At 42.6% G+C, this 26,242-nt stretch overlaps 1 protein-coding gene across 1 annotated transcript; it reads left to right on the top strand.

The window, feature by feature from the left end:
- The first annotated feature begins 3,459 nt into the window (after positions 1 to 3,459).
- Positions 3,460 to 25,853, top strand: nwd1 (NACHT and WD repeat domain containing 1). The gene is made up of 19 exons (XM_071546822.1): positions 3,460 to 3,544; positions 5,140 to 5,225; positions 6,585 to 6,701; positions 7,375 to 7,729; positions 8,009 to 9,317; positions 9,957 to 10,160; positions 10,903 to 11,056; positions 11,679 to 11,796; positions 12,895 to 13,059; positions 13,563 to 13,760; positions 14,682 to 14,804; positions 15,096 to 15,301; positions 15,826 to 16,086; positions 17,813 to 17,903; positions 18,508 to 18,656; positions 19,627 to 19,900; positions 20,853 to 21,406; positions 23,153 to 23,258; positions 25,543 to 25,853. Exons 1-19 carry the CDS (start codon positions 3,460 to 3,462, stop codon positions 25,851 to 25,853), a joined length of 4,866 nt encoding a protein of 1,621 aa, XP_071402923.1.
- The last annotated feature ends 389 nt before the right edge of the window (positions 25,854 to 26,242 follow it).

Here is a 26,242-nt window from a genome sequence, read left to right on the forward strand (position 1 = left end):
GTTGTCGAAAGGCATTCTGGGAAACCGAGGAAATCGCTAACTGAAGTAGAAGCAGTTGAGGGAAAGTGGGTTCACCAAAAAAAAAAGTAAATTAATAACTCCTGGAGTGTATTAAACATCACAGGCCGATGATATGAAACGGAGGAAGAGGATCTGAGGGAGTTCTCCTTCATCTCAGTCACTTTACTGTGCAGCAGCTTTGTGGTGACGCCTTTAAAATCCCCCTGCAGCACCGAGGCGGGTCTGGGTGTGACAGAGAGGCGGCGTGTCTCCCGGCCAGAGACTCGCTTCATGATGAAATCCTCCTGTGAGACCTGCAGCCTCAAAACAGGCTCGGCTCCAGGCTGCGAAAACAAGCGTCCGCCTGCTCAGCTCCACCCTCCTGTCGCGTTCAAATTAACAAACACCCTTTATGTTCGGGATCAGATTGACCAGGAAAATTAAACCTACAAAAAAAATGATTGTAATTGAAAGTGTTACCCAAGTTTACACTTCAGCACATCAGCAGGTAACACAGCAGTTAGTCAGTAATGAAAAAAATAACACCAATAAAAAAGTTAATTAGTCTCCAAAATAGTCTTTCAAAGAGCTGACAGGACAGAAAATCTTCAGGTGAGATGAAACGGTTTAGAGCGGGGTTCTCAACGTGGGGTCTGTGGACCACCAGGGGTCGTTGAGGGGTTCCAGGGGTCCCCAGTCAAATTGATGAATGGTTAAACTTCAGCATGATTTAATTTACAAGAAGATTGGATTGGAGAATGTAGAAGATTTACTATTTTGATCATAGTTTCGTTGTTATCTCTCTACCTACAATACAGATAGTCATGGGATTCTGGACAACATCATATCTGACGTTAAAAATATTCACAGATTTGGGTCCAAGAGACAAAATCTCATCAATGGGGTCCGTGGCCCGATGTGGACTAATTACAGGGTCCTTGATATGAAAAAGGTTGAGAATCACGTGTGTGTGTGTGTGTGTCTTGACGGGCGGTGTACATGGCGCTGGGTTTACTGGTCTTCTGATGTTGTTTGTCCTTTAGTGAACCCAGTGTGATGTAAGTAATCTGTTGTTTTGACTCTTGTTTGTTGGACATCCTCATCAAGACATCAGCCGGTCTCTCCTACAGTCTCTCTCTGTCTCTCTCTCCCTCCCTCTCTCTCTCTCTCTCTCTCTCTCTCTCTCTCTCTCTCTCTCTCTCTCTCTCTCTCTCTCTCTCTCTCTCTCTCTCTCTCTCTCTCTCTCTCTCTCTCTCTCTCTCTCTCTTTCTCTCTCTCTCTCCTGCTGACGATCTCTGGCTCAGTCTGCAATGAATCAATATTCATAACATAGTGCTGACTGCAGGGAAATGTCTCCAGCTGTCTGTGTCTCTCATGACATTTTACCCTGCTGTACAAAAACTACAGGCACAACAAAGACGTCCTACTACTCTAATGTTTGATTGATTGATTGATTTTCTTTTATTTTCGTGTCATGCACACAAAGTGCCCAACCCTCATGGGTTTACAAGACACCAAAGTTACAGTTGCAGTGGTCACACATTTCATTTCATTACAAAATTACAGATTATTATACATACAGCTCGGTCTTAAACAAAATATTCTGCCTTCTCTCCCAAGCTTGACAAATAAAATCTGCTGCAAAAAAGATTCTCTTCTTGAAGCACAACTCAAGTTTTTGAGTTGAGGCTAAAGCTAATGTTCCTGAACCTAACTGTGCACATAGGGATCTTTGTCTTTTGTTTAAATTATACTTCACATAAGGTTCTACACTGTAGCTACTCTTTATGAGACAATAAGTTCGTAATTTTTGTTTATACCATATATCAACAGACCATTTTTCTTTATACATGAGAAACATTTTACTCCTAATCTCCTGAATATCACAAAGTAACCTGTTCTGGAAAATGAATGACAAATTGTTCAAATAAAATAAGGATTTCAGCTCATTGGCCCAGGGATGACCATGCGACCATAATACTGCATTATTAGTATTATTAGTACTGTATCCCTTGACCTCAGTGTAATTACAGGTGAGGCCCAGCTGTGAGCTGCGGCCCCCGGAGGCCTCGGCTCCCAGCGGCCCACTCAGTAAACACACAGCTGACTGTACCACTGAAGAAGAGTGCTGCGCTGTAACAGTTACACTTGGCTCTGGCACTGGCATGGTGGAGGTGTTACTGGTTCTGGTTCTGGTGAGATAAAGAACCTAAAAGCCCTGTTGTCAGGTGAAAACCTTGAAAAACGTTTCAGTATGCAAGACAACCAGCCTTGTTTTCAGCTTGACCATCATGCATTTATCCACTCTGTTTTGTAAAGGTTTCATAAACCCAAAGGTTGTAGAATTTTCTAGCATGTGATCCTGCTATTGAAGATAAAACATGAAAATCACCAAAATTGGAGTTGCGAGGTTTCCATCCAACAGCAATAAATAAGCTTTATGGTACTGAAATACTACCAGAGACATAGTAGGATGGCTATGAGTATCAGTATGGTACTGTACTACTGATACTGTACTATATTAGAATCAGTAGTACTGGTACTGTACTATAGCCATACTGCCCTACAAAAGTAAACAGCAGTAACTGTTTTTGTATCAAACATCATGAGTCAAATTTAGATTTAATTTGAACAGGTGCTACTAAACAATAATAATAATAATGATAATCATATTTATTTGTATAGCACCTTTCATACAAGAAATGCAGCTCAAAGTGCTTTACAACAAAGAAATTGCGTGCACCAATTGCTTCACATAAAACTTGATAATAATAGTGAAAAAAAGATAAAGATGAGAATAGAATACATAGAATGCATCTTCACATGGAAATAGACATAGAATGAGCATAAAAACAGGGATAGAATGCCATAATTAATGTAAAATAAGATGGAGAAAAAATCCCACTTGATAATATAGTAAAAATAAGATAAAAAATGAAGAATGCATAACATAAGATGGAAAATAAAACCCACTGAATAATAATAATAAAAATAAAGTTTAAAAATAGAGTACATAGAATGCATAAAATCAAGTAAAATACAACATTTTAAAAGAGCGAAGCAAAGTGCAAAAAAGAGTGTCAGGCTGTATCAGGAAATATATTGTATATTATCCACTTATGTACCAAGAATCCTTTAATCAGGACAGGAGGTGACGAACATAAAGTCTTTTCTGTCAGTGTCAGTCTGTCTTGGTCTCATGCAGCTGCTGCCTGGCAGCTCAGTCCTGATGCTGTACTGCAGCAGGACCAGTTCAGGTACAGCATGGTGCTGCTGTGTGGAAAGACTCTGGTTGTCTTGGAGGAAACTCTCTGAGGGAAACAAACCAGGCAGAGAAAAACAGCCGAGGCAGAGAGACGGACGCAGATCTAACATCAGAGCTGAGAGCGTCCAGCAGGAGGAAGAGGAGGAGGAGGAGGAAGAGTGAAGATGGAGGAGTCTCCAACAGGACAGCAGAACATGGAGGTCCTGAGGGGCCAGGCGGCCGGACCGCAGCAGAGCCGGTCCAACATGGTCCGAGTCTTCATCAGCTCCACATTCACAGGTCAGTGGGTTAACTTCACCTGGACAGGACTGACCCGAGCCCCGCAGACGACTTGGTGAGAAATCCCTCACCAAGTCCAGATCTGTTGATCGAGCTCACACACACACACACACACACACACACACACACACACACACACACACACACAGCCCACAGCAGCAGGTTGTGTCAGGAGGAATAGTTTTTATCACACATGGAGAAAAGGTTTCACTGATGAAACCTTGATTGATGACTCCCTCACTTTTAAGCCACAAAGCTGAGGCTCAATCTGGGTTTTTATTTTCAAAGTAAGTTGTGTTTTTCTTTTTAATGTAAAAAAGCGTCTTGTTGCCGCCACTTTTTTTATCTGTGTTGGACTATGGTGATCTTTTATATACGCATACCTCTGCTCAGTGTCTTTATATGGTTGACACAGCTTACCATACTTCCTTGAGGTTCATTACCAATTGTAAAGCTCTGACTCAACACTGTGAGTTACACTCTCGGGTAGGATGACCTGCTCTGGCCACCTGTAGGCTCTGTCATTTGTGCACTTTTATATATGTAAGGCAATTCCTGTCTGCTCCCATACTGCCTGTGTGTCTTTATCACACAGAAAAGTGCCGGACAATTCTCTTTGTGTTCTCAGATTTCTTTCTGCTTTCTGTCTCAAACGCCCGTACGGAAATTGGAAAAAGGGCGTTTGTGTATTCTGCTCCTCCGCATGGCATACGCTGCAGAATGACTTGAAACTCAATGAATTAATCTCATTACATGCTTTTAAATCCAAAATGAAAGAATTAGAGGCAGATTCCTTAAGATGTCAATGTTTTTAAATTACCTGCGTAGTTCTTTTAAATTTTGTCTCCTTTTGTGTTTTCTGTCTATAATTATGTGTTTTTATTTATGCTGCTGCCTGCCTTGGCCAGGTCTCCCTTGAAAAAGAGATTCTTTATCTCAATGGGACTTTCCTGGTAAATAAAGGTTAAATATTTTTATTTTTTTTTTAAATGAACAAGATGAATATTCTGCTTTCTGGGACACTAATAACTTGGTAGTTGTGGAGGGTTTCACGGTGTCTAATTTTAAGTAACTTAACTTGCATGAAATTATAATCAAATCTAGTTGATTTGTGTTTTCTCAATGTAGCGACACTTGAGGTACTGAAGCCTCCTGCTACTATTAGCAGGAAGCTACCCATAATTTTATTTGATTTATAATGTCAATCATAAATCCATATTAGAGGTACCATATGTATTTACCCTTAAAAAAAAAGTCACATGTGAAAAGCCACATGGGAATTTAAAGTACATGTGCTTTTTAGGGACATGTTTTTTTGTCCACATTGTATTCTGACATCACATGAGTCTTAGATGTGAAAATTTCAATTCATACTGTAGGTGAAAAGTGTTTTTTTTCCCCACATGTGAACATTTATTTCATGTTTTCACCTGTCATTGCATATGACAAAAATGTTCACATATGAAAACCGAGATGTGGGTTTTCACATGTGACTTTTTTGTAAGTTGTTGTTCCTTAAACCCAGAATATGTTCCAGTAAAGCTGTTTCTCTGCATTGGGAGGTGAGACTGTGAAGTGTGTTGTGGTTTGTGCAGATATGAGCAGTGAGAGGAGAGCCTTGCTGGATAAAGCTTACCCAGAAGTCCATGCTTTCTGCCGAAGTCTGGGATTGGTCTTTGAGGTAAGATCACCATATTCTGACTTTTTCCTCATTTATCTGATGTAACTTAAAGTTTACTGGAAGAACAAATAATCTCTACAGCTGCAACCAGGTCATGCTGCCTGAATGTACATATGGTTAAATGCTGAATGTATATCATACATGTCTATTACAGTTTTTCCCAGTCGCTTTGGTACATTTCTCAAATCATCCTTAACATTTGCAAAACAGTAAGTGCATTTCTCGAAACAATTTGTACAAACAGCACCACACAATGGATTACCTGCAAAAGCCCGTAACTTGCTCAATATCCTTAGTCTATCTCTCAAAAGTAAATATTTATGTCAATGAACAAGTCAGTGCCATCAGAATGACAAGTCCTTGCATAGTCAAAATGCTTAGCCATGTTGGCAATATAACAGTGTACTCTGTAAGTATTTTCTGATGTAAACTATGGCAAAGTTTTTGATGAAAATAATTGAAAATGCACAAGGCTGCACTTTTTCTGTATGGCAGATATCAATTTCAACAGTACAAAGTTACACATTACTGTATGTGGGAGATTGATTGCAAGAGATTGGACAGGATTCACATTTACGCTTTTACTGTTTGTACTGTAATTTGTTGACAAACCATGTCATTGCGATACATAAAAGAAAAAGACAAGACTGTTTTACAGCACTGCACAGCACAAAGGAAAAAAATACAAAATTATAAATGTAAACATAGGAAACACCCTTAGGCAGAACTGTACATGCAGCACTGTGTGGGGAGTTACAGTGCAGTCTGTCTGCTCCTCCTGACTTCCTGTCTGTCTGCTATTTTAGAGAACTGGTTGATCATTGGTTGATCTAACGCTTCACACATTCCCCTTGATTACTGAAAGTCAAGATTCACCTGAGAGCAATTCATCAATTCAGGACACATTTACAAAAAAAGTCTAATAGAAATGTATAGAAAATATGCTTGACAGATTATGACAACTGGTTCAACCATTTTCCATGTAATGACTTATCCAATGAACTAATGCCTAGATGTTTTGGGAGTAAGACTATTCAACAGAGAACCAGTATAATACATTTTGATCAACATGACATAAGCAATTGATAATGTAGGAAACAGCAGACAATTGTACATAATCATTTGCATGAATGTGCATTTGCAGTTTGTTCAAAAGAATGAGAAATTGCTTTAATGATGTGCACAAGTGACTAAATGATGTGGAGGTTGAACAAGTAGTTTTGAGAATTTCAATTCCGATCTGAGAAATGTACCAAAGCGACTGAGAAAAACTGTAACTGTCTGCATCAGATCACTGAGACTCATTCCTGTACTTTTAATGGACTTGGCTGATGAACAGACTCTGGTTGCTCCCTGCAGGTTGTGGATTTGCGGTGGGGGATTCGAAATATAACCAGCGGAGACCACGAGGCGCTGGAGCTGTTTGTGAAGGAGATCGAAGCCTGTAAGAGGATTTCAGCCGGTCCAACTTTCATTGTGAGTGTCAGGGTTAGGGGTTTCATGTGGACGGAAAGTGCATTTAGTCGTACTGTCAGATACTTTACATCTCTCTTTAAAGGGGCGAAAAGTAAGATTTTTACTGTCCCATAGAACAAAATGAACATAATATATCTGTTGTTGATCAATACTAACAGGTAATCCCTTAAAATAACCTTACATTTTCATTAATTCACCCCTTAATTCATGCAACATCCCTTTAAAATTAATTAAGGGAGTTATTCATGGAGGAGATTACTTTCTAATTTAAGGAAAAATGCAGGGAGACAGGAACTTTTCCATTAATTTCCACTTAATAACCCTGTAAACCTGCACAAAAGGCATGAAAAATCCCTTAATTACTAGTGTCTCCATGAATCAACCCATGAATAAACAATGGATAATTGATATTTATGTAATTTAGAAATTAAGGACATTTCACAGATAAAATTAAGAGGTTTGGTTTCGTAGTGGATGACGTTGGAATCTTTGGAACTGAAACTCCTCACCAGTGGAGGGTGATGTTGGATAGAAGTCATACGTAGATTACTTAGTGCCCCTTTTAAGTTAGTAGTGGAAGTGTGTGAGAGGTAATCTAACATTAACATCAGTATCATGGAATTCCAACTTTTTGTTCTTCTGTGGTTTTTTCCCCTGTGTCTCGGCTCCAAAGGCTCTGCTGGGGAATCGGTACGGTCACCGAGCGCTGCCTCGTCTCGTCCCAGAGAAACAGTTTGAAGTGTTTTTGTCCAAGCTGTCGGAAAACCCCGAAGGCCTCAAGCTGCTCAACCAATGGTTCCTGAAAGATAACAACGCCGTCCCGCCCGCGTACGTCCTTCAGCCAATCACAGCTCATTTCCCCCACTACGGCGACCTCCGACCCGAGAGTGGGCCGCAGCGCGACAAGAATGTGGCTTCCTGGCGTTCCACAGAGACTCGACTGTTGCAGGTCCTACGCTCAGCCGCCACACAGGCCGAGGCGGACGGAGACGTCACAGCTGAGCAGAAACAACACTTCTACAGATCGGGTCAGAACTTCAGACAGTAGAGGTTTAGTTGGACTGCTGACGTCCACTGCATTCTCAAATTTGTTGTGTGAAATTGTTTGAAGTTCCTCTGTTCATTGCGGTTACCTCTGAACGTTCATCTTGGAAGCTTAGAAATAAGAAGTTACATTAGAACGCTGATTAGAACTTAAGGAACTTGACTAGAGGTTTTATTGGAGTCCTTCCTTTGCTCCGTGAAATTGTTTGACGCTCTTCTGTTCATCGGTCGGCTTCCCGCTGTCTTCCTCTTCTCTTCCACAGTCACAGAGTGCGAGATCGAAGAGGGTTTGTGGAAGGAAGAAGAACCGTCAGCCCTCCTCTTCGTCCGAGAGCTTCCCCGCCAGAGGGTGAGGGACGGTCCCAAACGCCTGGCCAAGTACTTGGACGTGACCGCCGGCGGCCTGTTGGACGCAGAAGCCCAGGGACTTCTCTCCGGTCTCAAGTCGCGCCTCTACGCCGCTTCGCAAAAGATCCTCAACTTGCACTGCGTGGAGCTCAGCAAGGGAAGCGTCGACCCGAAACGCAAAGAGCACGCTCAGTACCTGGAGAGCATCTGCGAGCAGTTCGTCTCCCAGATGAAGGCCAGAATCAGCCGGGTGATGGAGCCGCCGGTCGGGGAGAGGCAGAGGAAGAGATGGGGAAGCGTCGAGGAAGAAAGGGAAGACTTCTCCGGCTCGGTGCTCGAAGAAGTCGGCCGCCACGCTGCTCTGAGCGCCGAGCTGTGCGGCGGGCTCCAGGGAAGGGAAGGCCTTCTGGGTAAACTCTGCCTGGCCATGTGGGAGTCCACCAACGCCCGCCACGGCCCGCTGGTGCTCCACGGCGCAGGCGGCATGGGCAAGACGGCTCTGCTCTGCAAACTGGCCCAGGAGATGCGGAACGTCCTGGAGCCCAAGGCGGTCGTGGCGATCAGGTTGCTGTCTGCCTGTCATCCTCTGAGTCCTGACGTCGACCACGTCCTCCGCAGCGTCTCCTTCCAGATCTGTTTGGCTTGTGGTTTGGCGCCTCCTGCCCCGCTGACCGCCAACACACATGTGGAGCTCGTGAGGTTCTTCCAGGACCTTCTAGCCAAGGTTTCCCACCAAGGAAACACCGCGCTCATCATCCTGGACTCCCTGGATCTGCTCTCTGAGGAACATCAGGCACACAAACTCCACTGGCTGCCCGCTGACTTACCGCCCAACGTCCACTTGGTGGTTTCCGCAAACACCAACAGTCAGGTGTTTGCTGTCTTGCGGCTAAAGTTGGAGACATTGGAGAATTTCTTTGAGGTGGAGCGTTTGTCATGTGATGAGGGAAAACAGATCATGGACTCCTACATGCGAGCCTCGCAGCGAACTTTGACCTCGGAACAGAGCGCCGCTGTGCTGAGCAGCTTCGAGCAGAGCGGCAGTCCTCTCCACCTGAAACTGATGCTCGCTGCGGCCAAACGCTGGACGTCCTTCACCCTGCGAGCAGAGCTACGCCTGGGCACCGGCCTGCAGGATATGATGTCACTGCTCTTCCTGTCTCTGGAGGAGAAGCATGGAAAGAAGCTGGTGGGCGCTGCCTTGGGTTACATCACTTTGGCGAGGTGAGGCAGTCACCACACAACATCAAAAAGTAATACGTAACTCCTTAACAAGTAATTTAATCTTGATACTATAATAATAATAATATAATTACTTTATTTGTACAGCACTTTCTTGCTTTCGTGCTTTGACAAATTAAATAAATCAAACATTATATAAATCAAACATTATATATTATAACAACAGGATAAGAACAGAGGGTAAAAACGACAACAGGATAAAAAGTGGATTTACATTTGAAACCAGTGAAATCATCTCCCCCCAATGATGGAGTTTTTTCACTTGTTAAATGAAAACTTCATTTGTTAATAGGGATATTTTTTTTTACAGTGTAAATTTTCTGTCACAACCGATAATGTAATAAATGTCGGATAATGTAATAACTTGTAATAAAATGTCCCTATATTCTATAAAAGGGTCAAAAATATAATAAAGCCTGTTAATGTAATATATTGCCAGTTAATGTAATGTCATCTTTAGACTGATATCAAATAATAAAAAAAAATTGACACCTGCTCTACTGTAATAACTGGCAGTTAATGTAATATTGTGCTACATTATCAGGAATAAATTATTACAGTATTATGTTTTATTACATTTTTGCTTCCGTGTCTAATCACTGCTACGTCACGACTCTGTAGGGAAGGTCTGTTAGAGGCTGAAATGCGTGATGTCATGTCGCTGGATGATGATGTCATCAGTGAGGTGTACAGGTTCTCCCTCCCACCGAACCCCTCTGTGATCCGGCTGCCCCCCCTCCTCTGGGCTCAGCTCAGACGGGACCTGGGAGAAATCCTGGAGGAGCGCCGAATCAGCGGGGTCGTGATGCTCGTCCTGCAGAACCGGTAAAGATCAGACTGAGGTTAGATTAGGTTAGATTAGATCTGATCAAATCAGATTAGGTTAGGTTAGGTAAAATTAGATTAGATTAGATTAGATTAGATTAGATTAGATCTGATCAAATCAGATTAGGTTAGGTTAGGTAAAATTAGATTAGATTAGGTTAGGTTAGGTTAGGTTAGGTTAGACTATATTAGATTAGATTAGGTTAGGTTAGGTTAGGTTAGGTTAGGTTAGACTATATTAGATTAGATTAGGTTAGGTTAGGTTAGACTATATTATATTAGATTAGATTAGGTTAGGTTAGGTTAGACTATATTAGATTAGGTTAGGTTAGGTTAGGTTAGGTTAGACTATATAAAATTAGATTAGGTTAGGTTAGGTTAGGTTAGATCTGATTAGATTAGATTAGGTTAGGTTAGGTTAGGTTAGGTTAGACTATATTATATTAGATTAGATTAGGTTAGGTTAGATTAGATTAGGTTATATTAGATTGACTGGATTAGATTAGGTTAGGTCATTTTAGATTAGATTAGATCAGATTAGATACAATTTGATTAGATAAAATTAGTTTAGTTTAACTCCCCATGCGGCCTGAGATATGAATCAGAACCATTTCCTCTCTGATGACACACTGGCTATTAACAGATACTGTGACAGAAATGAAAAACATGGAGGTATTGGTCAAGGATTTTAAAATAATGTTCTGTTTAAACTGTGTGTGTGTGTGTGTGTGTGTGTGTGCAGACAGCTGTGTGAGGCGGTGGCAGCTCGGTACCTGACAGCGGAGCAGCGGGGTCGGAGGTTCAGGATCCTGGCTGAATACTTCCTGGGCCGCTGGTCCGGCAAACTGAAGCCCATCGCTCTGCCGGCACTGTCGCTGCTCCTGTCCGACAGAAAGGTACCGCCCGCCGCCGCTCACCGAGGACCATCAGCACACACACATCAGGGTCAGACCGATACATCGGGCCGATATCAGCCCGTCAGTGTTTCCCACCTCTGATATGATGGAGGAACCAACCTGAAAATGTCATTAGTCTGGCTTTCAATGAAGAGTTTTAGTGTCCCGTGACGCTCTAAATGCATGATGGTCTAGATACTAAATTTACCAGCAGCCAGAGCTTCACTTATTACCTGAAGTGACCTGATGTGTTCTTTAAGGAGGAGATGAGGATGGAAATCATTGCAGCTACATCAGAAACAGCTAGCTTGTTTGTTGCGGCTTTTGCGACTGAGCGCCAGGTGATTTGATTGGTCGACATGAAATGTAGTCTTCTGGCTGGTGACACTAAACAGGTTCACACTCTGGTATCCTTCATGTGTTGGAGAATATCTTTTTTTGAATTATACTTCACATGTTCACACCCCAATGGATAAAGGAGAAATCCGCGATCCACTTACCTCAAAAATAATCTTGAGTAGAACATCTAGTTCCGCTACAGTAAAATATTAGTGTAACCCAAATATGGAAGTGATTTCCTTTTTGTTCAGTGTGTGTTTTGATTGGTCCTGTGGTGTCCCAGGTCCCGCCCCAACCCCTGTGGTTTGCTCCAGGATTGGCTAACATGAGGAAGCTGCAGGAGCTGCCCTATCACCTGCTGCACGCCGGCCTGTGGGAGGAGCTTCGACAGGAAGTCATCGGTAAGAAGCTGCGAAGCTCAGTGGAGCTTTTATTCTTCCTGATGCTGCATTCAGCTCATCTGGGAAGAAGAGTCTGGAGGACTTGACGGTTAAAAACAACGACTGTGACGTGTTCACACTTTCACACGCTTTGAATCTGTGAAGATGCCTGGATTGCAGTTTTCTGTAGACTTTGGTTTCTGCTCATCAGCTTTTTCTCACGGTGCAGCCGAGGGCATCAGGAGCCAAATTCAGGTCAGGCAGTCAGTCAGACGTCTGTTGCTTCGTTAGATGTCGCTTCATGAGATGGCCTGTAGAGGGCGTCTTTGACTAAGTGTTCGCCTCTCGTCTATGAGCTAAAGGCCACATTGAGTCCCACACAGTGAGCCACACTCTCTGCCGATTTACAGACATCCACGTCTTCTGCTGCCTTGCAAACCTTACCGGTATGTAACGTTATTGTGGTATTGAAGTGACGGTAGCAGAATACGTAATTTAACCGATAACCGTGTCGTGTAGCTGGCCATTGCTCCCACACACTGAGCCAAACTCTCCGCCGTTAATTTACAGACATCCACGTCTTCTGCTGCCCTACAATCTTTCTTGGTAGGTAATGTTATTACCTGTGGTTACGTTAGTGGAATTCAACACATGCGCTGTGGGCCTGTACAGGATCTGTAGTCCTTCATGTTGTTTTATCTGAAATGAATCTATCGTTCCTACACTGGACTGCAGCTGTTTCCTGTTGGTGACATCAGAAGTCGAGTTCCCAAGTAGAGTTTACCATCTGAAAGCTGAGGAACCGTATTTTCTGCAGTATTTACCGCCTGAAAGCTGAGTGAACAGTATTTTCTAGCTTTACCGTCTCTCCTAGATTATGTGAATGCAGCATTAGACAACTTTAATTGTCAATATAGAATTTGGTAAAGCAGCCTTTCACATTGTATGCATCTTTTAAAAGGAACCAAGTTTTGAAAAATCAAATGTATTCGAATGTATTAGACGCATGTTGGTGTTATCTGTAATGTTGTGTCTGTACTGTTGTGTCTGTACTGTTGTGTCTGTACTGTTGTGTCTGTGTTGTTCTGTATTCGTGTCCTGTCGGCCTTGTGTTTGCAGGCAGTGCTGACTGGCTGTACGTTAAGAGCAGGACCTGTGGGCTGTCAAGTGTGATCCGGGACCTGAGCCAGTGTTCCCGCTATCTGGACTGTCCTGAGACCACACTGGTGCGGGACACTCTGGTCCTGATCAAACCCAGCCTGGACTTCCTGGACGGTCACATGGGTCGGTACACAGCAGCAGGGTTCAACTGTAACGGGCTTTTAAAGATCAATACTGATTATTTTGGATTGAAGCTGTCGATATATAATAATAATAATAATACATTTTATTTGTAGAGCGCTTTTCAGGGTACTCAAAACACTTTACATACGTTAAAAACAACACAATAAAATCATATGACACAAGATTAATCACACATTAAAAGCAGTATAGTTGATATAGTTGATATTTTGTGCCGATATTTAATATTTGACCATTTTCATGCCTGAAAATTCCAAGTATTCAGAGTTTCCCCCAGAATGTTCTTCTCATCAGGGTGGAAAAGCCTCTGAAACATTTATACCATCATGAGACACTAAAACTCTCCACTGACACCCATACTACTACTACTACTAATAATAATAGCAATATACAGAGAAAGAAATGAATAAAAAATATGTACAACATGAAAATAAACGGAAAATATTTCTAGTAATTTTCCAAACCCCTCTCCCCTCCCATGACAGATATGTCTCTGTTCTCTACTGAGCTGTTGGCCAGGCTGCACTCCCTGGCCACGCCCTTCCCCTCTGTGATTGGCAGGTTGTGCAGCCAATGTGAGGAGTGGTTGTTGACCTGTCCGGAGCCAATCCTGGTCCCCAAGTGCAGTTTCCTGCAGCCTCCAGGAGGGGCGCTGCAGCACACACTGACCGGACTCCAGAGAGGTCAGAGCCATGCTGTTTTCTGTTTTCTGATCTGATCTGATTAGATAATAATAAAATATTATTTGTTCAGGCATTGGTACATTACCATTCACTTGGTATATTATCATTTACTTGGTATATTACATTTACTTGATACATAATCATTCACTTGGTATATTATCATTCACTCGATATATTATCATTTACTCTGTATATTATCATTCACTCGATATATTATCATTTACTCTGTATATTATCATTCACTCGGTATATTATTCACTCGATATATTATCATTCACTTGATATATTATAATTTACTTGGTATATTATCATTCAATTGGTATATTATCATTTACTTGGTATATTACATTTACTTGGTACATAATCTTTCACTCGATATATTATCATTTATTCGGTTTATTATCATTCACTATGTATATTATCATTCACTCAATATATTGTCATTTACTCGGTATATTATTATTCACTTGATATATTATCATTCACTTGATATATTATCATTTACTCAGTATATTATTATTCACTTGATATATTATCATTCACTTGATATATTATCATTCACTCGGTATATTATTATTCACTTGATATATTATCATTCACTCTGTATATTATCATTTACTCGGTATATTATTATTCACTCAGTATATTATCATTCACTCAATATATTATCATTCACTTGGTATATTACCATTTACTTGGTATATTATCATTCACTTGATATATTATCATTCAATTGGTATATTATTATTCACTTGGTATATTACCATTTACTTGCCATTTCAAAGTGAACTGTTCATGCTGTTAGAGACACAAAGTCTCTTTTTAAAAGATATTTCGGTGAGCATCATGTGAGTCAGTGTTTTCCTCTCTGAAGCAGTTACAGCTGGTTGTGTCTGTCTCTGCTGTGCTGTGTGTCTGCAGGAGTTCTCTGTCTGGACGTCGGTCTGGAGGCGGAGCTTCTGGCTGTCGGTTCGGACGATGGCGCGGTGACGGCCTGGAGCCTCGCCGACCTGCAGCTCACCCACACACTGCTGGGACACACAGGTGACTCTGGGTGTGTGTGTGTGTGTGTGTGTGTTTATAACAATAAGAGTGCTTTACAAGATAAACTAAAATGGAAGCAATGAATAAAATGTGAACACATCATGGTTCAGGTGAAAGCAAGCCTGGAAAGTGTGTTCTTAACAGTGTTTTAAAGGAAGACAAAACAGTGTTCTGCTCTGGTCCAAGCTTAAGGAACCATTTTCTGATGCTGTAGAACCCTTTTGTTAAGAGTGTAGTGAATTAGTTATAAGAATATGTATGATGTTCTGTATGTGTATCTGTGTTCTACAGCTGCGGTTCTGTCCGTCAAGGTGATTGACGGGTCCGGCCACTGCCTGTCATTGGCTGCTGACGGCTCTCTGAGGAGGTGGAGCCTGCGGACCGGCAGACAGCTGTTCTGCATCCAGGAGGCGGTGCCTGTTGACTCCGCCCCTTCCTCAGTCCACCTCCACCTGTCTGACCAGAAAGACCTTGTCTACGTTTACACCAGGACACAAGTACTACTACTGATAATACTACTACTACTACTGCTACTGCTACTGCTACTACTACTGATAATACTACTACTACTACTACTAATACTACTCTTACTACTACTACTACTACTGCTAATACTACTACTACTGCTAATACTACTTCTCTTACTGCTGCTACTACTGCTACTACTACTGCTAATACTACTACTCTTACTGCTGCTACTACTGCTACTACTACTGCTAATACTACTACTACTACTACTTCTACTACTACTCTAACATTTGTGCCCCAGTTATTAGAATATTTATGAATCCTACTGGACTTGTTTCATTAGTCTGTTTAGCATTTACCAGGAGTTGATGTTGCAATCCTTTGTGCCATAATCCAAGGTGAGCGTTCATACAGAAGCCCAGTTCACACGTCAAAAGAATTATGTACTAACCTACAAATGGTGACTATAAATAAAGTTAACTAGTTTAGGTTAAGTCTCATAACTGATTTCTGTCTCTGTTCAGATTTAAGTTCCAGTCTTGTTGACTTGCAGGTCAAAGCCTGGAAGCTGGAGGCAGCAGAGCTGTTCTTCAGCGTCAGCGACAGTCAGTCTGTGATTCTGGGGGTTTTGGGGGAATCGGTGGTTTCTGTGTCGGACTCTGGTCTGGTCAGGATATCCCATCCTGCCAACGGGACCAAGGCAGTGGAGACTCAGCTGGAAAACTCACAGAGAGGTTTGACCCTCGTCAGCGCTGTTACATCTCCAAAACGTGGGAGACTGTTGATGGTTTCTAAAGAAGGCTTCCTCTATCAGGTACTTGTGTTGATACTGGTGGGTTTGACTCTTCCTATGGCTGTGACATTCTTCTGATCATACAGCTGCTGCAGAAAAAAAAATCACACAATTTTGGAGATTTATTTTTCATCACCTTTTGGCCATTGAAACTTGTTGCCTCCCTTATTTTAACATCTCAAAACAACATTCAATCATTCATTCATTCAACCTTTATTTAGATCTCAGCGATCATTGAGGGTATACCCTCATTTGCAATGATGCAGAGAGTACAGAGTAAATACACATAAAAAACAACCAACGAGAAAACAAATAAACAAACAACAACAGAACACAGCCAAACACAGTTAAAAACAGTTACATTCATGAGTGGTGTAGTTTGCAATTATGGTTTTAAATTGACCCAAATGTACAATTGTGTCCAGTTTCAATGGATGTGGCAAAGTGTTTCAGGTGTGTGCAGCACAGAAACTAAAGGCAGTTTTCCCAGATTCAGTGTTTGAACGCGGTACTTCGAGCATTAGCCAATCACTTGAACGAGTTGAATAGTGACTATAGGACCAATTTAATAAAGAAGTGATATATGATGGCAAGTTGCCACTAAGGGCTTTATAAATAAAGAGAAACCAATGCCTGTCACGTCTTACTGTTAGGGATGCCCACCCAAGCTTTTCATACAAGAAGTAATGATGTGTGGAATAACTGTCACCGGTAATAAATCTTAGGGCGGAGTGATAAACTGAATCTAGGGGTTTAAGAGTGGAGGCAGAGGCGTGTCCATAAACTCAAAAAAATAAAACACTCAATCAAGTTGTTTGCATAAGAGGTGAACACCAGGTGACAAAGTACATTTTCAAGTTTCCTTATCAGATCTTTTGGGAGTTGTTTTTGTTTTGTTTTTCACTTTCATCTTCCACCCAGTCAACGACCAACAACAATCAATGACCTCATGGATGTTTTCCTTGTTCTGACATTTTGAAAGAATTGACTAAGCTGCACAGAGGCAGGCCAGGGGCTGTAATTTGCTGAACTTTTACGTATGACTGCAAGCTGTTTAAATATTGTATGATATGCAGCCATGGGGAGTGGAGCGACTTACTGTAATTGCTCCTCCCTTACGAACTAATGGTTGATGGGGGTTTAAGGTTGGAATTCCATGGGCTTGGACGAGTGTTTACACATGGAAAGTTTGCCCACTTCACCTCCCCATCCTAACTCCTTGAGTGTGACTCTACCCTCCACCCTTCTCAAGCTGCCATTCATCTCTAGTGTCAACTGGCGCGTCCTTTTTTCTCCTCCCTGTCGCCTGATTGCATGACTCTCAACTCGGGTTGAAATGGACCTAAACACAACTCAACACACTGTGTAATTTCCTTTGATTGTGAATGGCCAGAACTCTTCATGCTGTCACATTTTCAACAAAAAAATAAAACACTCAAAAATAACTCATTTTGAACATACACCATAATCCAAAACAGACAAGAAGACAGCCTCAATTATCCGCTTCCATCTGAACATAGCAAAATCAGCTTTGTTTCTGTACAAATATCCAATTTTTTGTCGTAGCTTGCTGACAAGTGTGTCAATGGGCGCATACGTCAGCCAGAAAATAAACATTCTTTTATTCATCCCTTAAAAACACATTTTGCAGTTGCACGGTTCTCATCCAACAGCATTGAGTTGTTGTGCTGATGACATGCGTGATCCTGACTCAGATCACAGATGTTCTCCTTCCTGGTGTGTGCAGATCTCCAGGACGGGGAACCAGACCGCCGTCAAGTTTCCTCTGGTTCCTTCGCTGCTTACAGTCACTGAAGATGAGAAAATCCTGTTAGCAGGTAGGACTGTGCTGATAGTTTAGCTAACAGACTAACTCTGTGGTTCTCAAACTGGGGTCTGGGGACCTCCAGGGGTTCTTGAGAAGGTTCCACCGATCCTTGTGTGGGTTTCAGGAGTCCTTGAAGGGGTTCCAGAGAGTTCACAGCAAAATGAGGAATACATTATTTTCACAATAGTTAAATTCACTACAAATGATTCCAGTTAGAGAATGACTATTCTAATCCAAGGTTTCACGCTCACCACTGTTAAGTCAAGTCAAGTTTATTTATATAGTCCTTTATCACAAGCATGTCTCAGAGGACTTTACAGAGAATGTGTCTAGCTAGATCTAACTAAACACAATCAATGGTCCCCCCCGCCCCGTTATCTCCCCATGTACAGTGTAAACAGTTCTTTTATTCAATACTAAGCAAACAAGAGCTAAAATCTTCCCATATGGATCCCTGGGGGTCTGAGGTGTACTGTGTGTTTGCATGAAAACCTTTGAGAACCCCTGAATCTGATTCAGGAGTGATATTAACCCTGGGGACAAGAAGTTTCAGAGTGTGTTCGGTCTCAGTGAGACCGTGGACAGACTCGACCCTGTCCGTCCGTCACCTGCAGGCTGTGAGCGGACGCTGAGCCTCTTTAACGTGGAGAGAGAGCCTCTGGACAGATTCCTGGATCTGCAACACGAGGAGGCCGTCCTGTCCGCCTGCGTGTCCCAGGACAGCAGGCTGCTGGTCTCCGGAGCCGTGGACCACGTCATACGAGTAAGAACCAAACAAATATGATAACAATCTCAGCTACAGAACAGCTCACCTGGAGCATTATGTTGCTCAAGGACACTTCAGCAGGGTGGGGGTTTGGACCCGGGTGTCTCTGAACTTCAGACCACCCCGCCAACCCAAGCAACTGTTTTTACCTGTTTTGTATTCCTGGTATTTTTATCTTAGTGATTTTTATATATTATTTTGTTTGTTAATGCTGTGTAAAGCACTTTGTAACTGTTTGGAACAGTGTGATGTGACTATAGTTTATATTCTTCTTCCTCTTATCATTATTATTATTTGTTACTGTTATTATTTAGTAGTTCTAGTAGTAGTAGCAGTGGTAATAGTAGTAATAGTATTATAGTAGTATTATAGTAGTAATAGTAGTAGTATTTAAGGTGTTAACTCCTATCAAGGCGAGACAAAGGATCCATTCCTCACACAAACACTGGTATTACTCTTTACCACAGCTGTAATAGATTCTGTATAGTGTTCACAGGACATGAACCTGGACCTCCATCCATCTGCTTTATCTTAATGGCTTTATTCGTATTTTTTTATTACTTGGAAAACAACACTGTTTTGAGTTTCATTGCTGCAGCAGCTGAACAGAAAAATAGAACATAAATAAGAATACAGCAAATGAAAAGCATTAAACAGAATGTAACACTATAATGCGTTAAGTAGAAATATAAGAAAGAAATGTACAGTGTAATTGTGTGTGTAAATGAACTACAGCATGTACAGTACTGAGGCAAAGAAAAAAATATGAAAAAATGTACAAAATGAAATATACCATAAACATGATATATGCAGTATGAAATAAGTGAAAAATGTATACATGCAATATAGAACAAATTATAATAATGTGAAAATATAAAGAAAACAAATCAGTGAATTGGCAGCATGTCCATGTTGTGTGTGTGTGTGTGTGTGTGTGTGTGTGTGTGTGTGTGTGTGTGTGTGTCAGGTGTGGTCGGTCACCACCGGGGTTCTGCTGGACGCTCTGTGTGGGACGGACGCTCCCGTCTCCTCTCTGGCTCTGTATAAAGGCTTCATCGTTTCAGCCTCCGCCGCCGCCGCCTGCGTCCGGCTGTGGAGTCTGAAGTACGACATCCGCCACAAACCCAAAGCCCACGTCCCAGCCGGCTGCCGCCACGTCGCCCTGACCGCCGACTGTGACACGGTTTACTACACCAGAGAGGAGAGCCAGGCCGAGGTCATCAGATGGAACAACCTCACAGGTCACACAGGGTTTAAAGCTAGAATCTGTCATTTCCATATAAATGCCTGCCTGCCCTGCTCCTCTCTCTCTCTAACTCAACACTGATTCAACCTATATCCAGTTAAAGCTTCTCTGTCTGCTCTGAACAGCCGGTGTTTGGTCGCTCTTTCCTGGGGAAAATCCTCTGCCGCACAGGAAGTGATGCGTTTTACGTTTCTGGTTTGTTTGGGATAAACAGTAGAAAAAGAACTGGGTAGTTAGCATGAGCAGCGATAGCCACCATGACTGAACAGACAGAGAAAAGTGAAACTCAAACTGCATCAACAAGAAATCCAAGCTCCGCCCACACTGTTTGATTGACAGGTGATCTGTGGGAAGAGCAGTGCAGAAACACCACAGAGAGGCAGAGGGACAAAGATGGAGACTGAATAAAAAAACAAGAATTTCACATATTGCCACTTTAATATACATTCCCTTACAGAAAAAACACACGATTTTCCCATGTGATAACATGTTTTTCCACGTGTCCACATGTGAAACACCTGAAAATGTTCCAAAACCACATATTTCTCATGTGCAAAGCATATATGTTCCACATATTGCCCATGTGATGTCATGTGTGCGACATGGGATTTTCCACGTGAAATTCATGTGGTTTTTCTGTAAGGGTGATTCCAAAATTAGATAGAAAAATGAAAAAATGGCAAACAAACAAAAACAAATTCTGGTACGTATTAAAGAATGGTAACCTAAGTCCTTGGTTGACTAAATGATTGACAGCACAACATTAAACCAATAAAACTTTTCAGCTGCAGTGAAAACTACCAACAGCAGGAGCCTCAGCTGCTCTGTAAAGGTTCCACCAGACATTTAGGACCTGATGAAAATCCTACAGGCTCTGAGACCCATCAGCACATGGAGACGCTGGACCTTCTGACAACCATAAAACCTTCACCCTGATCTCCATGCAGGTTCTCCCTCAGAGTGCTTGGAGGTTTCTGCTGAGGTTTGCTGTCTGGAGTTAGCTCAGCAGAAGCGGCTCCTGCTGTGCGGCCTGAAGTCCGGCACCATCCTCATCTACCCCCTGGCCCTGCCGCAGGAGACGCTGTGCATCCCGCCTCCGGAGAGCCTGCCCCGGGTGCTCTGCCTGGCCTTCGACCCGCAGGAGAAACGCGTGGCGGTGGCGTACGAGGACGCGGTGTGTCTGTTTGAGATCGCGTCCCGGGACAGCTTCCCGGCGGTGGAGGGGCCCCTGCACAAGTTCCCCCTGTCCCTCCTCCACTCCCCGCTCTCCTCCATGGCGCTCCTGGCCGACCGCAGGCTCCTGTACGGGACCGGCTGCGGGGAGGTGAACCTCCTGGACTTCCGGAGCGGCGGCACCTCGGCCCTGGAGCCCCACCGCACCAGAGTGACCTGCGTGACGGCCGGGAACTGGGGCCGCCACGCCCTGGTGGGCTCCGAGGACGCCGTGCAGAGGCTGTGGGCGCTCAACCCGCTGGTGCTGGACCACACCATGGAGTACAAGGTCAGAGGGAAATGGAAATACACAAAGTATTTATACTATTCCTCTTAGTTATATTAGCAGTCATGCCTTCAGGCAGTAAGCCACAGGAAGCCATGTTCCCCAGTGATTTCAGGACAGCTGAGTTGTTATGCTGTCAGGTTTATCAGGTCAGATACAGGACTTTCCCACCAGGAAGCTCAACGCCCCTCCATGTCGGACGATCAAGTCAGGGAAATTGCAATTCTAGATGCAGCACGAATGGCTGAGTTGTGACGTTTCTTCCTTTTTCAACATGGCTGCCTTGAGAAAAGAAGATCCCGCACACTGCTCTTGCTCAGCATCACAATTCATTGATCATACTAACGTTTCGGTCCCTCTGGACCTTCGTCAAGAGTATTTTAAACAATTCTTACAACAATGATCTTAAATAGATAATGCTCCGCCCATTCTGTGTGCACAGGTGTGGGACAGTTATTCTCCTGTGGGAGTGTCTCTCAATAATTGACAGTGACGTGTACAATCTGTCGCATTATAGTCCACACATAAGAAAAAGAAAAGAGAAACAGGAACAAGTGAGACACCACATCACATACTTGTATCTATTTACAAAAATATTTACAGAAATTGCATATCTAATGAATGAAAACATCGGCCTTGCAGCTTTCATAAGTCATTCAAAATTGTGCAGTCATATGAAATACTTGCATCTTGAGTGCACCATAAATATGTCTATTTGATCCCAAAACTCCTTAGAGCATGACATGCCATGAAATCTCATCATTCAATCCTTTGGGGGATAAAATTTGCAAATTAAATATCCAGTATACTTCTCTTCTATTAAGAATTTCATCAATGTTACCACCTCTCTCTGGCCGTCACCTTTTCAATGCCCTGGAACCTGAATGATGAGATGTCATGTTTGAAGTCATTGAAATGTACTGCTATTGGGTAATCTCTATCATTCCTCCTTATGGAGCTCTTGTGTTCACTTATTCTCTGTTTTAATGAACGTGATGTCTTACCAACATAGGCTAACCCACAAGGACATTTGAAAATATAAATTACATGAGAAGTGGAACATGTGATGCCATCACTGATAAAATACTTTTTCCCAGTATGAGGATGATCAACATGGCTGCCGAAAACATCAGAGTAACAACAGAATAACAGATTTAAAAATGTATTAATCACCTTACACGTCTCTTCTCATCCTCTACGTCCTGCAGGTACTGATGACGCTCTGTAGATGTTTAAAATATAAATCAGATGCTTCATCACCCTCATTTTTTATTTCTGAACAATAAGCACATGAATGCACCAATAGACTGACAGAGTAAAACCCTCTCAGCTGTTCTGAAATCAGTAGAAAGCACAGCTTTGAGCTTATAGTCTTAATAAAAACTGCCACACATTCATTTTAAGATTGAGCTCTTGCTTGAGAAATTAGGAATAGTGCCTGTTAACAAATGGAAAAAATCGGTTTCATTTTTGAGGGTTTGGAGCCTGAAGGGCGTAACTGACATTTTGAGCAAAAATGACATCTATATATCAAATAAAAGCTCATGAGGAGATTTGTTTCATAGTGTACGTATCTCTTCATTTATGTATTTACATGATGACATTATTATTATCAGAAGATATTTACAGCAGTAGATCAAAGTTAGGTCGATGGTTTTCTTTGTTTGCCCAAAACCTTCTGGCACCCCTCACGCTCCAAGCCGTTGGGTCAGACCGCTTCAGTTCAGCTGTCTTCCTGTTGATGCTCAGGGTTTCTTCTTCGAGGGCGTCCTGTCCGCCGCCTTCTCTGAGAGCGACCAGTTCGTCTTCACAGGATCTCAGGACAGAACGGTCAAAGTCTGGGACGTCGCCACCGGTAGGTCCCGCTGCGTCGGCCTCAGGCGTCTGGACACACTGCAGCTGAGGATTTATGATGTTGCTCCAATATTGTTCCAAAATGAGATATACAGCATTTGGAAAAAGTGACAATTAGTCTTACAAAATGATTGACAACAAACCAAACTGTTAGGAGGGATATACCAAAATTTCTGATTTTAAAGTCTTAAGTAGAGTGGACTTTCAATTCATTACAGTCCTGTTACACAGAATAATATGATACCTAGAGCTAGATGATTGCATAAAATATCAAATCTGCTGTTAACTGGTATTAAACATATGAAGAATTTCATTACAAAATGAAATTTCTATTAGAAAAAAAATGGTGTCTGCTCTTACAAAATGTATTACAAATGACAGCACAACATGAAACCAAACTGGTGTTTTTAAAGGATAGTAGGGAACTGAACTCCTTGTTTGACTAACTGAGACACTAACAGAGTTCTCCACCTTTTTGGCCGATGACCCTTAAAATGAAGCGATGCCTCCTCGCCCCCCATCACAGGCTGCATATACAGAGTGGTTAACAGTTCAACCAGAGAATGATTTTCCCTTTCCAGGTTGTTTCATTTGATTGACTAAAAATAGACAAAAAAATAGACATGACAATAAATGTGTATAGTAGAAAAAAAATAATTTTCCCTATCCCATAAATTATCTTGCAAACCCCCCAAAATTATCTCTCGAACCCCTGGAGGGTCATGAGAACCACTGCATTAACGGACTGGATCCTCTAGGGTTTCCTACAAAATCAAAAGTTGATCAGTGTATAGAAATTGATCTAAATCGATCTCTAATGCGCCTGATGTCGCGTCACATTATGTCTGTCATTGAAAACATGAAAACAAAAGGGAAACGTAACATTCCACAATTTGCTCCAAACTCTCCTGTGTTAGTAACAGGCAGGGTGCGATTTGTAAAAAAACAAACAAAGGGGGGGGGGGTATTTTTGGAATCCATTTTTGCTGGGTGATATTTTATACAAGGAGGCGTGAAAATGGAAAATACAAGTGCAAACCCCTATCGTACACATATTATTGTTCCCCAACGAATTCTATTCATATATGATATATATATGAGCCACACAGAGAGAGAGAGAGAGATTCTGAGTAGGAGAATGCCGTGTATGCATGCTTGCATACCTCCACGCAAGCATGCATACACTCATGCATGCTTGCGTCAGCTGCAGTGAATGTGATATAGCTATGTGGCAAAGAGAAAGATAATATAAAAGAGGGAACTGCAACATTTTATCCTGAGCCTTAAATGTAATACATGCGTGCGTTAACATCCCTTTTCTACAAGCCTGATTTCTATTCTAGTGGAGTAAATAGGTTTAGATATTGTCACCATATCGTACAGTAATGTGGGAACAGGAATAACGCAGATAATAAATCAGACCTACTGGTGTGATCAATCGGGCCATTATGGCTCAAAATATACAGCGGTGCCGGTGCGTAATGGCTGTGCGTAATACAGTAGCTGCTTTGGCTTGAATCTACAGTTTTATGCGTCTGACCCACAGGTGATGCAGCTGTGTGCCAGTCAGCACGTGTTTGTGGACAGCAGCGATGCTGACGAAAGGAAGAAAGATTTCTCACATACCGTTCTTTTAGCAAAACATTTAGCGTTGATGACAGACCTCCTTTTCTTCTCTTTCTTTTCTTCTTTTTTTTTACACTTGGTCGCCCTTCTTTTATCCACAGCTCTGCAAATTTATGAGCTGGAAAGAACGCACCTTCTATAATCCATGCGTTTTTTTTTGGAGGTTGTTTGCGCCATGTACTGTCATGTTGGAGAAATACATGTATTTAATTCACTGACAGAATAAAACATGCCAGAGAGTGGGGGAAAGCGTGTCCCAACCTGTGATTGCATTTCATGATCAGAGGTGGGGAAATCAAAAGCAGAGGGGGGGAAGGGGAAACCCCCCCCTTCCCCCCCAGCAAATCACACCCTGGTAACAGGATTTACAGTAGCACGTCTTCTGCTGCCCTACAAACTTTAATGGTAGGTAACATTATTATCTTGTGGTATTTAAGTAATGTTAGTGGAATTAGGTAATTGAACTGTGTCGCAGTGCTTCAGTGCAGAGAATTGAACACACAGTGGGTCTGATCTGTGTCTACAGAAACTGAATGATCAACTTCAGCCAGTGATTTCTTTCTTTCATGATGGACGTATAGCGTCTTGGAGTTAAACCTTGTTTTCAAATTCACCCACAACACCGCAGAACCCACAATTTTGTATTTCATCTTTCCCAGGAAACCTGCTGTACGTCCAGTACGTCTACGCTCCCGTTGTTAAAATGCTGACCTACAGGAACGGCTTTGTGGCGTTGACGCAGCAGGGCTTCGTTATTAAAGAGGCGTTCCGCTGTCCGGAGCACGTCAGTCCAGAACACAACCCTCTGAGGAACGTCAAGGCGCAGTACCGGGTCACCTCCAGGGAGAAGAACCAGGACAGCCTCGACACCTCCATGTCAGACCTCCAGGACTACAACCCGGCCCAGTTCAACCTTAACTTCATGAGCATGCTCAAAACCAAACCCTCCTCCACCTGTCACATACTGTAGGGCAGTTCTTGGGTCCTTGAGGGGGTTCTTGGGGTTCCAGGGGTTATTGAGACGGTTCCAGGGATCCTTGAAGCAATTCCAGGAGTTCTTGAGGGGTGCCATGGGGTTTTCAAAAAGGTTCCTGGAGTGCTTGAGGGGGTTATAGGGGTCTATGAGGAAGTTCCAGGGTTCTTGAGGGGGTTCCAGGTATCCTTGAGGGGGTCCCAGGGGGGGGTCTTGAGGAGGTTCTGGTAGTCCAGTCGGAGGTTCCTTTGGTGTATATGGAGGTTTCCAGGGTCTTGGGGTGGGGGGGGTTCCATGTATCCTTGAGGGGGGTCCAGCGGGTCTTGAGGAGGTTCTAGGTGTCCTTAAGGAGGTTCCAGGGGTGTATGAGGCAGTTCCAGGGGTTC

This window comes from Centroberyx affinis, unplaced genomic scaffold (assembly GCF_046629955.1).
Source record: "Centroberyx affinis isolate AG114_WGS23_722 - 3 ecotype Tasmania unplaced genomic scaffold, CSIRO-AGI_Caff_v1 ptg005470l_1, whole genome shotgun sequence".
NCBI classification, from domain to species: Eukaryota; Metazoa; Chordata; class Actinopteri; order Beryciformes; family Berycidae; genus Centroberyx; species Centroberyx affinis.